At 59.7% G+C, this 12,236-nt stretch overlaps 1 protein-coding gene across 1 annotated transcript in view; it reads left to right on the top strand.

The window, feature by feature from the left end:
* OBSCN (obscurin, cytoskeletal calmodulin and titin-interacting RhoGEF) overlaps positions 1–12,236 on the top strand; it is a 223,775-nt gene that overhangs the window by 205,001 nt on the left and 6,538 nt on the right. Inside the window, 13 exon segments of the mRNA XM_068979697.1 lie at positions 127–327; positions 436–518; positions 738–911; positions 1,638–1,794; positions 2,158–2,274; positions 2,358–2,522; positions 2,809–2,967; positions 3,097–3,274; positions 3,782–3,895; positions 9,696–9,863; positions 10,247–10,349; positions 10,694–10,823; positions 11,498–11,606. Coding sequence (XP_068835798.1) covers positions 127–327; positions 436–518; positions 738–911; positions 1,638–1,794; positions 2,158–2,274; positions 2,358–2,522; positions 2,809–2,967; positions 3,097–3,274; positions 3,782–3,895; positions 9,696–9,863; positions 10,247–10,349; positions 10,694–10,823; positions 11,498–11,606 — 1,858 coding nt within the window.

Raw genomic sequence — 12,236 nt, 5'->3', positions numbered from 1 at the left:
GGAGGCCCATCGGCCCTCCCCCAGCCCCGCTCCCCTCTGGTGTCTGCACGGGCTCCCTGGGGCCTTGGGAGGCCTGGCTGGCCCCAGCGCAGGCCTGACACAGCAGTTCCTCCCTCTCACCCGCAGATCTTTGACATCTACGTGGTCACGGCTGACTACCTGCCCCTCGGGGCTGAGCAGGATGCCATCTTGCTGCGGGAGGGCCAGTACGTGGAGGTCCTGGACTCTGCCCATCCCCTGCGCTGGCTCGTGCGCACCAAACCCACCAAAAACAGCCCCTCTCGGCAGGGCTGGGTGTCCCCGGCCTACCTGGACAAGCGGCTCAAGGTAACTAGATGGCCGGAGGGCTGGTCCTAGGGTCGCAGGTGGGAGCCTGACCCTCGAAGGGCAGGCCAGTGCCCAGGCTGCCTGTGACTCCGCCCTGTTTTGTACCAGCTGTCTCCTGAGTGGGGGCCAGCAGAGGCCCCTGAGTTCCCTGGGGAGGCTTTGTCAGAGGACGAGTACAAGACGAGGCTGAGGTGAGGGGCCCCCAGACAGGTGGGAAGGTGGGTTTCTGTGGGGGAGCTCTGAGATGCTAATTTTCTATGGTGGGGCTCCCGGGTGGGTGTGGGGGTGCCCTCCCTCCATTGTCTGGCCTGGCCCATCCTGAAAGCGGTCAGCACAGTGCATGCGTCTTGGAAGTGCCCTGTTGAGCAGCTGACTCCTGGGTCTCCCCTACACGGCTGTCGCCCTGCCAGTGCCATCATCCGGGACCTGCTGAGCTCAGAGCAGTCCTTCGTGGGCGAGCTGCAGTTCCTGCAGAGCCACCACATGCAGTACCTGGACCGCTGCCCCCACGCGCCCGCAGCCGTGACCAGCCAGAAGGCAGTCATCTTCCGAAACGTGCAGGACATCGGCCACTTCCACAGCAGGTGGGCCTGCAGGGTGGGCCTCGAGGCGTCTCCTTTGGTCTGTGTGTGTACGTGCATGTACATGTGTGCGTGCTTAGACACAGATGCATGCGTGCACATACCAGTCACACGTGCACAGGACACACTCACGTGGATGCTCACACTTGCACACGTGTGTACTGGCAGGCCTGGGCCTCAGGGGAGTGGGCAGGGGTTGAAAAGAGACAGAACCTTGTACGACTTGATTGACCCATCGGTGCACCACAGCCCTGTACAAGGACACATGTGTCCCGAGGAACACAGGCACGTGTGCCTGGCCTACCCCCAGCAGTGCCTGCAGCACACCTACCCACTGCAACCCAAGGACGCAGGCATGCCCCAGAAGTGTGCACACATAAGTACATGTGCATACCTGCACGCACACACACCCTTTCATGTGTGGGCATGCGTGTGCATGGTACACACATACATGTGTACATGTACACATGTATATGTACATGTGTACACGTACACCCACAGACATGTCGTTCCTTACGTATTTACACACCCACAGACGCATGTACATGTAGCACACGTGCAAACGTGTGTGGCCATCACAGCCCAGAGCACTGACTTTCAGCCATAGGAGCTCGGGCCTTGGTAGCAGCCTGTTCCTTCCCAAACCCTCAGGTTTGGGGCTGGATTGTGGGTCCTGGGTGGGGGTCCTGATGTCAGCCCTCACCTGACCACAGTTCCCCTCTGTGGCAGCTTCTTACAGGAGTTGCGTAGCTGTGACACAGATGACGACGTGGCCATGTGCTTCATCAAGAACCAGGCAGCCTTTGAGAAGTATCTGGAGTTCCTGGTGGGCCGAGTGCAAGCCGAGTCGGTGATGGTCAGCACAGCCGTGCAGGAGTTCTACAAGGTGACCCCCTGCCCGCCAGCCCGGCCTCCACTCCCCAGGCTTGATTCTGGCTCCTGGCTTGTAGGCCATCTTCCCTGGCCCTGCTCAGGCTCTGCGTCACCTTCCCAGGACCCCTGAGCCCCAGGTTAGAAAGGCAGGCAGGGCCCCCGCCAACCCTGCTCTCCCCCCAGCCCTGCTCGCGTGTTAGGCAGTGGCGCCGGCCACCCCCTGGGGCAGCAGTGGGACCCACCTGGGGAGGTGGGTCTGTGGGTGCGCATGGGAGCTCCCCTGGGCCCCCGGTCCACCAGCTTTCAGACTCTGGGGACACAGGCCCCCTGGAGGCTGCACGCTCCTTCCCTGAGCCCAGCCCTGTGGTTCCCACAGAAATACACTGAGGAGGTGCTGTCAGCCGCAGACCCCTCACAGCCACCGCCCCCACCGCTGCAGCACTTCCTGGAGCAGCCGGTAGAGCGGGTCCAGCAATACCAGGCCCTGCTCAAGGTAGGCCATACGGTCCAGGGGCTGTGGGGCTGCTCCCGTGCCCAGTCACCCCAGGCCTTGCCTTGACCTGCAGTCTTCCGCAGGAGCTGATCCGAAACAAGGCACGGAACGGCCAGAACTGCGCGCTGCTCGAGCAAGCCTACGCGGTGGTGTCGGCCCTGCCACAGCGAGCGGAGAACCAGCTGCACGTGTCACTCATGGAGAACTACCCCGGCACTCTGGAGGCCCTGGGCGAGCCCATCCGCCAGGTCTGGGGCTGAGGGTGCAGGGAGGGCCCTGGACGAGCCCATCCGCCAGTTCTGAGGCTGAGGGTGCGAGGAGGGCCCTGGGTGAGCCCATCCACCAGGTCTGAGGCTAAGGGTGCAGGGAGGGCCCTGGGTGAGCCCATTTGCCAGGTCTGAGGCTGAGGGTGCGAGGAGGGCCCTGGGTGAGCCCATCCGCCAGGTCTGGGGCTGAGGGTGTAGGGAGGGCCCTGGGTGGTGGAGGGTGGATGCCCGGCTGGGCCTGGCTGACCACAGCCGACCACGTGCCCAGGGCCACTTCATCGTGTGGGAGGGGGCGCCAGGTGCGCGGATGCCATGGAAAGGCCACCACCGGCATGTCTTCCTGTTCCGGAACCACCTGGTGGTCTGCAAGCCCCGGCGGGACTCCCGCACCGACACCTTCAGCTACGTCTTCCGGAACATGATGAAGGTTTGCAGGGTGCCGGCGGAGCCTGGGTGGGCAGGGAGGCTGTGCAGGGTGTGCAGTCCCACTGCCCCGGCCTCGGTGACCACGGCTTGGTCTGCGTCCCGGCAGTGAGCCTGTGCCCTCCTCCCACAGCTGAGCAGCATCGACCTGAACGACCAGGTGGAGGGCGACGACCGGGCCTTTGAGATCTGGCACGAGCGGGAGGACTCCGTGCGCAAGTACCTGCTGCAGGCACGGACGGTCATCACCAAGAACTCCTGGGTGAAGGAGATCTGTGGCATCCAGCAGCGCCTGGCCTTGCCCATCTGGCGTGAGTGCCTGGGCTCCTGGGGCAAGGCTAGGAGGGAGGCTGAACCTTTGCCTGGGTGCCTGGCTTCAGAGCACACGAGTTGCCAGGTCCTGTGCTCTGGGCCCTTGTCCCCACCTGGGCAAGCACAAGAGGACGCTCAATTCTAGGGCAAGTGGCGCGCTCTACCCTTGGTTAGCCAGGTGGGGGCCTCGGGGTCCGCGCTTGGCTGCCCAGCATAGGGCAGGCAGGCTGTGTTAGGGATGGTCTTGCTTCCTCACTTAGAATGGGAGAGAGGATCCCGTTTCAACATACCCTTCTTTCCCACAGTCCCTACCGTGCTCCCTGACGTATCCTGGGCCTGTGTCCCATCCCCTGAGTCCCGTCCAGCTCCCAGTATGGTACTGCAGATAAAGGCTCCTAAGGGGTGGTGTCTGTTGCAACCATTTGTTGGTCATGGGGCTCTGGTCCTGCCAGGTGGGCACCTGAGGGAGGGAGGGAGTGATCAAGGCCCTGTGTTTGTATCCTCAGGCCCCCCCGATTTTGAAGAAGAGCTGGCTGACTGCACAGCTGAGCTGGGCGAGACAGTCAAGCTGGCCTGCCGTGTGACGGGCACACCCAAGCCCATTGTCAGCTGGTACAAAGGTAAGCCTTTGGGGGCTAATCTTGCAACAGGCAAGAGCCACCCAGAGGGAATCAGGCTGGGCAGGGGGTCAGGGGTCCAGGGTGGCGTCTGATGGAGGGGCTGGGCACAAGAGACAGGCCTGCTGTTCTGGTTGCCTACTCCTGGATCAAAGCCAAGCTAGCGGGTGTGCATAGCCGGGTAGGGTGGGACAGAGGCGGAGCTTGCTCCCATGTGCGTCATGTCATGCTTTTGACACAGTGACTCTGCCCACCCCTGAGTCTCGCTCATCCGTTCCCTCATTTGATCATGTTTGTGCTGAGTGCCCAGAACCATTCTGGGTGCATGGAAAATAGCAGTGAATAGGCAGGTCATCCTTGTCTGTGGATAGAGCCTGGCTTTCTTGGGGAGGAGACACATGACAAGCACAGAGACAGATATGCAGTGTGAAGTCCGAAGTGGCGTGACCAGCCAGGGAAATACGGCAGGACGAAGGGCAGACCGGTTGGAGGAGCTCGCAGTGGGCAGCGAGGCTGCAGGGGACAGCAGGCAGAGGGGAGCCGCGGCAGGCGAGGTGGGGAACGAGGCTGGAGAACGCTGGGCCTCGCGGGCTGCCGTGTGGCTCTCAGGCTTGACTCCCCTGTGTGATGGGAGCCGCAAACTCTGGGGGTCCCCAGGAACACCTTCACCTCTGACATCAACTTCAGGACCCCAAGGCCATTCTCACTGGGCACCAACGGCACGCTTGGGCGTCCCCACCCACCTTCAGGTTCAGCAACAGACTGAATCTCAGGGACGCAGCAGAACTCAGCACAACCATCCCAGTCAGGGTTCTGGTTTACTGCAGCAAAAGGGAAGCGGTACGTGGGATGGGATCCCTCCACCTACTGAGGGTCCAGGCGTGGCCCAGATGTCCCCACAGTAGAGTCGTGTGGACATGCCTGTTTCTGTCACCTCTGATACGTCCCAGCACAGGTCATGTGGCCACCCAGGGACACTCCCTTGTTGAGCCTCATTGCTCAGGTCTCTGCCGGGGCGCTCACACAGACCACCCATCTCACGAGTGGCCTCGATCTGTGGCTCCTCTGAGGCCCAGCTGATGCTGTGTGGCCTAAAGCCCCCACCCCCAAGTCACAGTGTAGCCTAGACCATCTGGTGAGTCTCAAAGTCTCAGGTAAACCATGATACTCTCACTAGGTCTCATCTGGGCTGAAAGGTAAGTCCTGAGCTCTAGTTTGGTCCCAGTAGCCAAGTCCACTCCTGGTTATAGGGGACGGTCCCAGGGAAGTCCGCCCTCCCATCCTGCTTGTCCACAACCAGTCAGGCGTGTATGTCCACCAAGGATGGCAGAAAATGGGGCTGGAGCAGATATGCAGGCCACTTCGCTGGGACATGCAAGAAGGGCCATCCCGGCCAAGGGTTAGAGCTTCAGAGCAGAGTCGGTGGATGAAGTGACTGGTTCCCCCAGCACCCTGGGGTCTTCCTTCCAGATTCTGTGGGGTCCTGAAATCTGCGGAATTCCCTGCCGCCTCGCAGGACCCATGCAGTTCAACCCCACTTCCCCGCCATCCCTTCTCATACCAGACCTCTCACCTGTGAGGGTGGGTTCAGAGAGACAAACCCAGTCAGTAAAAGTAATTGAGAAGAACGTGCCGGTCAGCCCCACCCCTTCAGCTAGGCTGCCCTCAGAAGCGTGTGCTGGTGGGGCTGTGTCTGAGGGAAAGGTGAGTTGCACCATGCCCAGGAACAGTCAGGGTGAGATCCCGGGTTCCCAACTGTCTCCAGACCATCCACTGTCTTTTTCATGTGGACCTTTACCCGGTGAGCAGCTTACGGGCTTAGACTCCTCAGAGGACAGCTGTGTGTGGGGAGTGGAGGAAGCAAGGGCCAGCTGGTGGTCAGTTCATGCTGGGCAGCCCCTGTGACAGACAGGTCCTCGTGGGCCAGGCGGCGCACACAGCCCCGTGGTGTGGCCAGAGCCAGCGGTTCCCTGACCCTCACAGTTGGAGACACCTGAGAGATGTCTCCTGAGGGACACCCATCTGGCAGGTGAGAGCGTCACCCTTGGCAGTCCCGTGTGGCATGCACTGGAACTTGGCCACACGTGCAGGGATGCAGCTGCACACAGCGACTCTGCTGGTCTGGAGCCCGGTCATGCTCACATCTTGTCTGCATGGTTCATGGACCTGAGGAGGAGTGTCTTCTGCCCACCCATCTGCAGTTATGTGTCAAACTGAATAGCCAGGGTGTTCACAACATCTCATAAAACCTTTGCCAGGAAAAATAGCTTCTGGCAGGAGAAGCCAGACTCACCCACCAGCCAAACGTCATTCATCGGGTGGAAGTTCAAGTGTCGGGGGCAGAAGGCCACCTTCTAACTCACCCCTGGGGCAGGGAGCCCCAGTGATGCTCTGGTCTCGGTCCCTGCATGCCAGCAGGAAGGAAAAGCAGTTGGCTGCACTGCCCAGGACTCCTGTTCGCCTGCACAGAAGACCCCACTGCGGCAGCCCTGTCCTCACCAGCTGGAGCCACAGGCGCAGTGACTGGACTGGGCTGGCGGCGGTCTCCTGCCCGCTCCTGCTCTGAGGCTGCACACGGCTGCTGATTTTGGACTCGGCCTCTCCTGTTACCTGGGCTGCTTTCACATCTCCCAGGAGGCCTGCAACTTCCTTCCTCCTGCTGGGGTTCTGCTGGCAGGCTTGGCAAGTGACACGTTGCTGGGCTGGAGCTGGTCACATGCTCCGTAGCCTCTCGACATGCAGGGCCTCGCCGCCCTCGCGTGGAGCAGGGTGTTCCAAGCAGCAGACACCAGGGCCCGGAGGTAGAAGCCACGGTCACAGCACCCTGACTTGGCCCCGGGGTGACAGTTCTCTTCTTGCTCTGTGGGAACCTTGCTCAGATCCCATCCGTGGAATCCAGACACCTGTATCCAGCAGAGCCATCAAAATCTAAGCTCTCCCCCTGGCTGCATGCCTGGCGTATCGGAGGGGCATGTTGGGTCCCTCTGAGCCCAGGGAGACCAAGGCCCACTTCTGATGATTTTTCTCTTAAAGCAGTGGTAAGAGTGGAGGCGGAGGAAGGGCTCAGGGATGGAAGGAGACACACTTCCGTAGCTCAGTGATGCCTAGAGTTTTGAGCTCAGTCAGGTGAGGCGGCAAGATTGTCACTACAGACCCTATCCGTTTTAGCTTCAGGGACCCCTTGACTTAACAGCCACAGCATGTTGTTCTCAGGCTCTGTGTCCCTTGCCTGGCATGATGGTGACATTTGGGGTGGGCTCCACTTAGCAGAGGTTTCCAGTGGCCCAGAGCCATGGTGACATCTCCCATCCCCTTTCTGGTTCTTCCCATGAGGGCTGAGTGAGGTGTCCAAGGAGGCAGGACCACCTGTCAGGAGGCACTCATCTCTGGATCACCTTCTCCAGCATGTCACCAGCATTCTAGACACCTTCCAGGTGCCATGAGTCCACATGCCAGCTATTGACAGTTCCCCATAGAGGTCTATGTCAGGGAGTTGTCCCAAGCCAGGGTTCACAGCAAACACCAGGGTCCTTTCCTGTCTTCTCTAAAAGAATCCTTCATGTATTTGGTGCCCATGCCTCTCATCCCTGAGTTCTAGCCCTGCTCCTGCCTGCCTTCTGCCCCCAGGATTGGTGATGGCTTTCCCTTTGCACCCAGTGTGGGTGGGTATATCTGTGACTGGACTCAGAAATGCCTCCTGGGATTCAGCATGGGCTCTGATGTTTGTTGGGAAGTGGGGCTGACCTGAGGTGACCAGCAGCACCCCGCTATAGGGAGAGAGAGAGTGTCAACCAAGGCACCATCCAGGAGACTTTGAACCCACTTCTCCGTGCTCGGCATGGAGCCGCCTGCTCAGTTTCCCTCCACTCACAGGAAATAGCTGTTTCTTGCACGGCTGACCATGATGTTTGGGCAGTATGCCCACCACTGATTCCCGTGGACATCCCTTCCCTCAGGTCTATTAACGGGTGCACGGGCCGCCGCCTTTCTCTTTTGGAATGGTGTGTCTCTTACAGTGTCCCTTCCTTGTTGCCAAAATTGCAAATCAGAAGCTGTGAAGGACCTGAGATATCTCTTGGCTTGCAACCCAGCAAGCCAGTCGGCCAGCTAGATCACAAATACAAGACCCCAACCACGGCAAAGGCAGCAGCATTTTGCATGGGCTTCCCATGCCCTGATCTCCACAGCCAGGCACCAGATGTCAGCTTCGTGCAGTGAATTGTTCCACAAGAGAGGAACCTCGAGTTTTAGGAGATACTGAACTTTTATGGGGCTGCTGGCACATCTTCCCCTCCTTCCCTCCAAAGAGAAAAGTGACTTACGGCCCTAGAGGGCAGTCACAGGTCTCACAGGGAAGGAAGCTGAGGGCTTTGTCTCTCCTGACGTGGATGGCTCCTGGGGGAGGTTTCCAAGGAGGCAGGACCACCTGTCAGTTAGCACTGACATCTCTCTGGATCACGTTCTGCAGCGTGTCATCAGCACTCTAGACACCATCCAGGTGCCACGAGCCCATGAGCCAGCTGTTGACAGTCCCCCTGGAGGGTTGTCCGTGTCAGGGAGTACGTGACAGGGAACACCTGGCTGTAGGTGTCTTTGCCCAAAGCGTCTGACTGTGCAGGAATGCCGAAAGTCCAAGAAGTGTTTTCTGACAAGATGAAGGCTGAGAATTGACCACAGATTGACAGTAGGTCTCCCTGATAGCTCAGTTGGTAAAGAAAGAATCGGCCTGCAATGCAGGAGACCCTGGTTCAATTCCTGGGTCAGGAACATCTGCTGGAGAAGGGATAGGCTACCCACTCCAATATTCTTCAGCTTCCCTTGTGGCTCGACTGGTAAAGAAATCGCCTGCAATTTGGGAAACCTGCGTTCGATCCCTGCATTGGGAAGATCACCTGGAGAAGGGAAAGGCTACCTATTTCAATATTCTGGCCTGGAAAATTCCATGGACTGTATAGTCCATGGAGTTGCAAAGAGTCACACACGACTGAGTGACTTTCACTTTGACTAACAGGGTCACTGATGTCCTTGCCAAGGGCTATGTTGTGTGAGGTGAAAGCCAAGAGGTGTGGTTTGGGAAAAGATGGAAAGGGAAGCTCCTGGAGACAGAGAATGAGAAGAGCTCTTTCTTGGAATTACCATACAGGGATGCAGGGAAATAGGGTGGCAGCTGGAAGCTTTTAGGGGGGGGGTATGTTTTTAAACTGTTAAGTTTCTCTGTGAATCAGATGTCAAGATGTTTTAACTTCAACAACCTTGTTCAGAACGTAGAGAGCTATTGGAAAGTGTTCATCTATGAAATTTTACGTATTTATGGAGGAAAGATTTCTTTATAGTGAAAGATGCATGTCTCCCCACCCCTCTCGCAGGAAGGAAATGTGATACAGCTGGAGGGGTTAGTCAGGTGGGCATTTGGATGAGGACGATTAAAAAGATGGTGCTGTCCAAGTATCTGCTGGGGGGGTCAGTACCTTTAGGGAGTTGCAGAACCACTGGCAAGGTCGTTGAGGGTCTTATTATCAGAGGAGATGTCCCCCAGCCTGGCCCCCGCCTCCAGCTGAGAGCTGCCCTTTTAGAGGCCACGCTGTGCACAGTGGGGTCTGGGGAAGTAGATGGTGCGAGTCAGTACCACCGCTCCACCCAGGGCTCCAGGTCAGCTTGGCCAGTAGACCCTTGGCAGGGAGTCCATTGGCTCTTGGCTGTAGGGGTAGCTTCCTCCATCAGATCCCGTGACTGTGACCCCCAGACAGGTCTGACCTTTTGTCCCTGATGGTATTCTCTCTGATGGCCCTCCCCTCCTTTCCAGATGGGAAGCCAGTGGAGGTGGACCCTCACCACATCCTCATTGAAGACCCCGATGGCTCGTGTGCGCTTATCCTGGACAACTTGACTGGCGCTGACTCTGGCCAGTACATGTGCTTTGCAGCCAGCGCTGCCGGCAATGCCAGCACCCTGGGCAAAATATTGGTGCAAGGTGAGCCCTGAGGGGAAGGCCAGGGTATAAGTGCCCAGGCCCCAGCCTGTGGGCATTATAAAGGTATCCGCCCTGGTTAGGGGCACATGGATGGCATAGCTGCAGGGATGGTTGTGAATATCTGACAAGTCTGGGGGACTCACTGGTGGGGGTGGGGTCCTGGTCCCTCATGGTGTCTCTCTGTGTCTCTGTCTCCATCTCTGTCTCCATCTCCTTGTCTGTTTCTCTGTGTCCATCTCTGTTTATCTGTTCCTGTCTCTCTCTTTCTGTCCCTCTGTCTCCATCTCTGTCTCTGTTTTTCTTTCTGTGTCTCTGTCTCTCTGATTCTTGCCCTCCGTCTCTCAATCTCTCTATTGTCTCCCCACATTCCCTGGGTCCCGCAGTCCCGCCTCGGTTTGTGCACAAGGTCCGGGCAGTGCCCTTTGTGGATGGAGAAGATGCCCAGATCACCTGCACCATCGAAGGGGCCCCATATCCTCAGATCAGGTGGGTCAGCTGGCTTGGGGGTGGGGCAGCCGAGGGCGCACGAGCCTGCCCTGGGGCTGTCCTGCCTGCCTGAGAGGTGCGGGTGGGCAGCCTGTTAGCTAGGTCAGGGCCGGCTAGACACAGAACCACCGCCTGTCCCGTGAGGAGTGGGCGTGAGAGGGCTGCGGCACATTCTGAACACGGCTCTAGCTGCCGTGACGAGGACATGGGGCCAGCTGTTCGTTGGGTGGGTGGTGTCCAGGAGGGTGGGCTCTATGAGGATACTTGGAACTATGGGATGGCTGAGGAGAGGGTCCTGAGCATGGGCGGGAGACCCACCTGACTGCCCTTGGGGCTGGCTGCAGGTGGTACAAGGATGGGGTCCTGCTGACCCCTGGGGGCAGATACCAGACCCTGAGTGAGCCCCGCAGCGGCCTGCTGGTGCTGGAGATACGGGCAGCTGGCACGGAGGATCTGGGCATCTATGAGTGTGAGGTGAGGTGGGTGGGGTCGGGGGAGGGGGTTGGGGGCCTTGCCTGGGGAATCCCGCCTGGTCACTACCACCCGTGACCGCAGTGAGAGAGGGGACCCCAGGCCGCTGTCGCCCACCATCCGTGTGGGGAAGATGGGCACCGAGGAGCGGGTCCTGGGTGGAGCCCCCGTGGTCCTCGTGGTCTGGGGCACTGGTGGAGGTCGGGGGAGGGTATGAGCTAGCCTTGGCCCTTCCTGGCCGCCAGCCTCCTTTGTGCTGTTGCTGCTGGCAGCCTGCAGGGGACACTGGGGTGCCTGCTCCCAAAGGCAATTCTCAGGGAAAGAAACAGACCCCCAGTCAGCTCTGGACCTGTGCTGGCCACACCCGGTGATTTAAATGTAAATCAGTTAAAGCCAACATTTAAGTAAAGATTCACGTCTCATTCACGTACCCAGAGCCCATGTGGCCACCATGCTAGACAGAGCAGGTGCAGAGTGTTCCCCCGTCTCAGGGAGCTCCTGGTCAAGGGACACAGTAGCTGGCCTGGTACCCTTACCCATGTGGCCAGGCTCTGCGGCTCCTGAAATAGCTGCGGTGGGCCCTCCATGCCACCGCTGGCCTTTATGGCCTCACAGAGACTGCCCAGGCCCCTGGGGAGCCACAGGCTGGAGGTGAGCCCCTGCTCTATGCCCTGCAGTTGGTGAACCGGCTGGGCTCCAAGCGGAGCCGTGCGGAGCTGCTCATGCAGAGCCCCGTGCTGCAAGCCCGGGATCAGCACCGCGCGGAGCGGCTCGCGGCCGTGGAAGGTGAGTGCTTCCCGCGTGCAGCCCAGCCTGAGCTGGACCCTCACAGGCCGGGGCAGGGCCGGGAGGGGTAGGACCCTCAGCTCTTCTCGTCAGAGCACACTTCCGGGAGGAGGGGAAGCATGTTCGGAGGAGGGGACTCGGGATGGGGGCAAGCGCTGGCGGCCCGTCCCTGACTGGAGCCGCATATGTGGGGCCAGAGAAGGGTGGGCTGTGAGCCAGAGCCTGGGAAAGGCTGACGGGGTCGTCTGAAGGGTCGGGGGGAATAACAAGCGCAGACGCAGGCCAGACCTGGAGCTGCCTGCCAGGCCGTGTTCAGAGAGGTCTTCCAGGATGGGTGGCAGGGGCAGCCCCACAGAAGCGGGCTGCTGGGTCCCAGCTTGGCTCCTGGGAGAAGGAGCTGTGTCAGGGGCATGATCCTTCCGCAGCGCGCGGCTCTGGCTGAGGAAAGGACAGGGTGCGGTGGCTTGGCCTGGGCCAGGCTGGGAGGGGTCTGGGCTGCAGAACGGGCCTTGCTAGGGAGCAGCATGCTCCCAGGCAGGCGCTGAAGGGTGACGGGACGTCTCCCTCCGCGGCTCCAGGGTCCCAGCCAGGATGGCTGGGATGGGGAGGAGGGCAAGTGGTGTCTGTTCA

This window comes from Capricornis sumatraensis, chromosome 9 (genome assembly GCF_032405125.1).
Source record: "Capricornis sumatraensis isolate serow.1 chromosome 9, serow.2, whole genome shotgun sequence".
In the NCBI taxonomy this organism is placed as follows: Eukaryota; Metazoa; Chordata; class Mammalia; order Artiodactyla; family Bovidae; genus Capricornis; species Capricornis sumatraensis.
The sequence above is the reverse complement of the archived record's forward strand: the minus strand, read 5'-3'. Positions and strand labels throughout refer to the sequence as shown.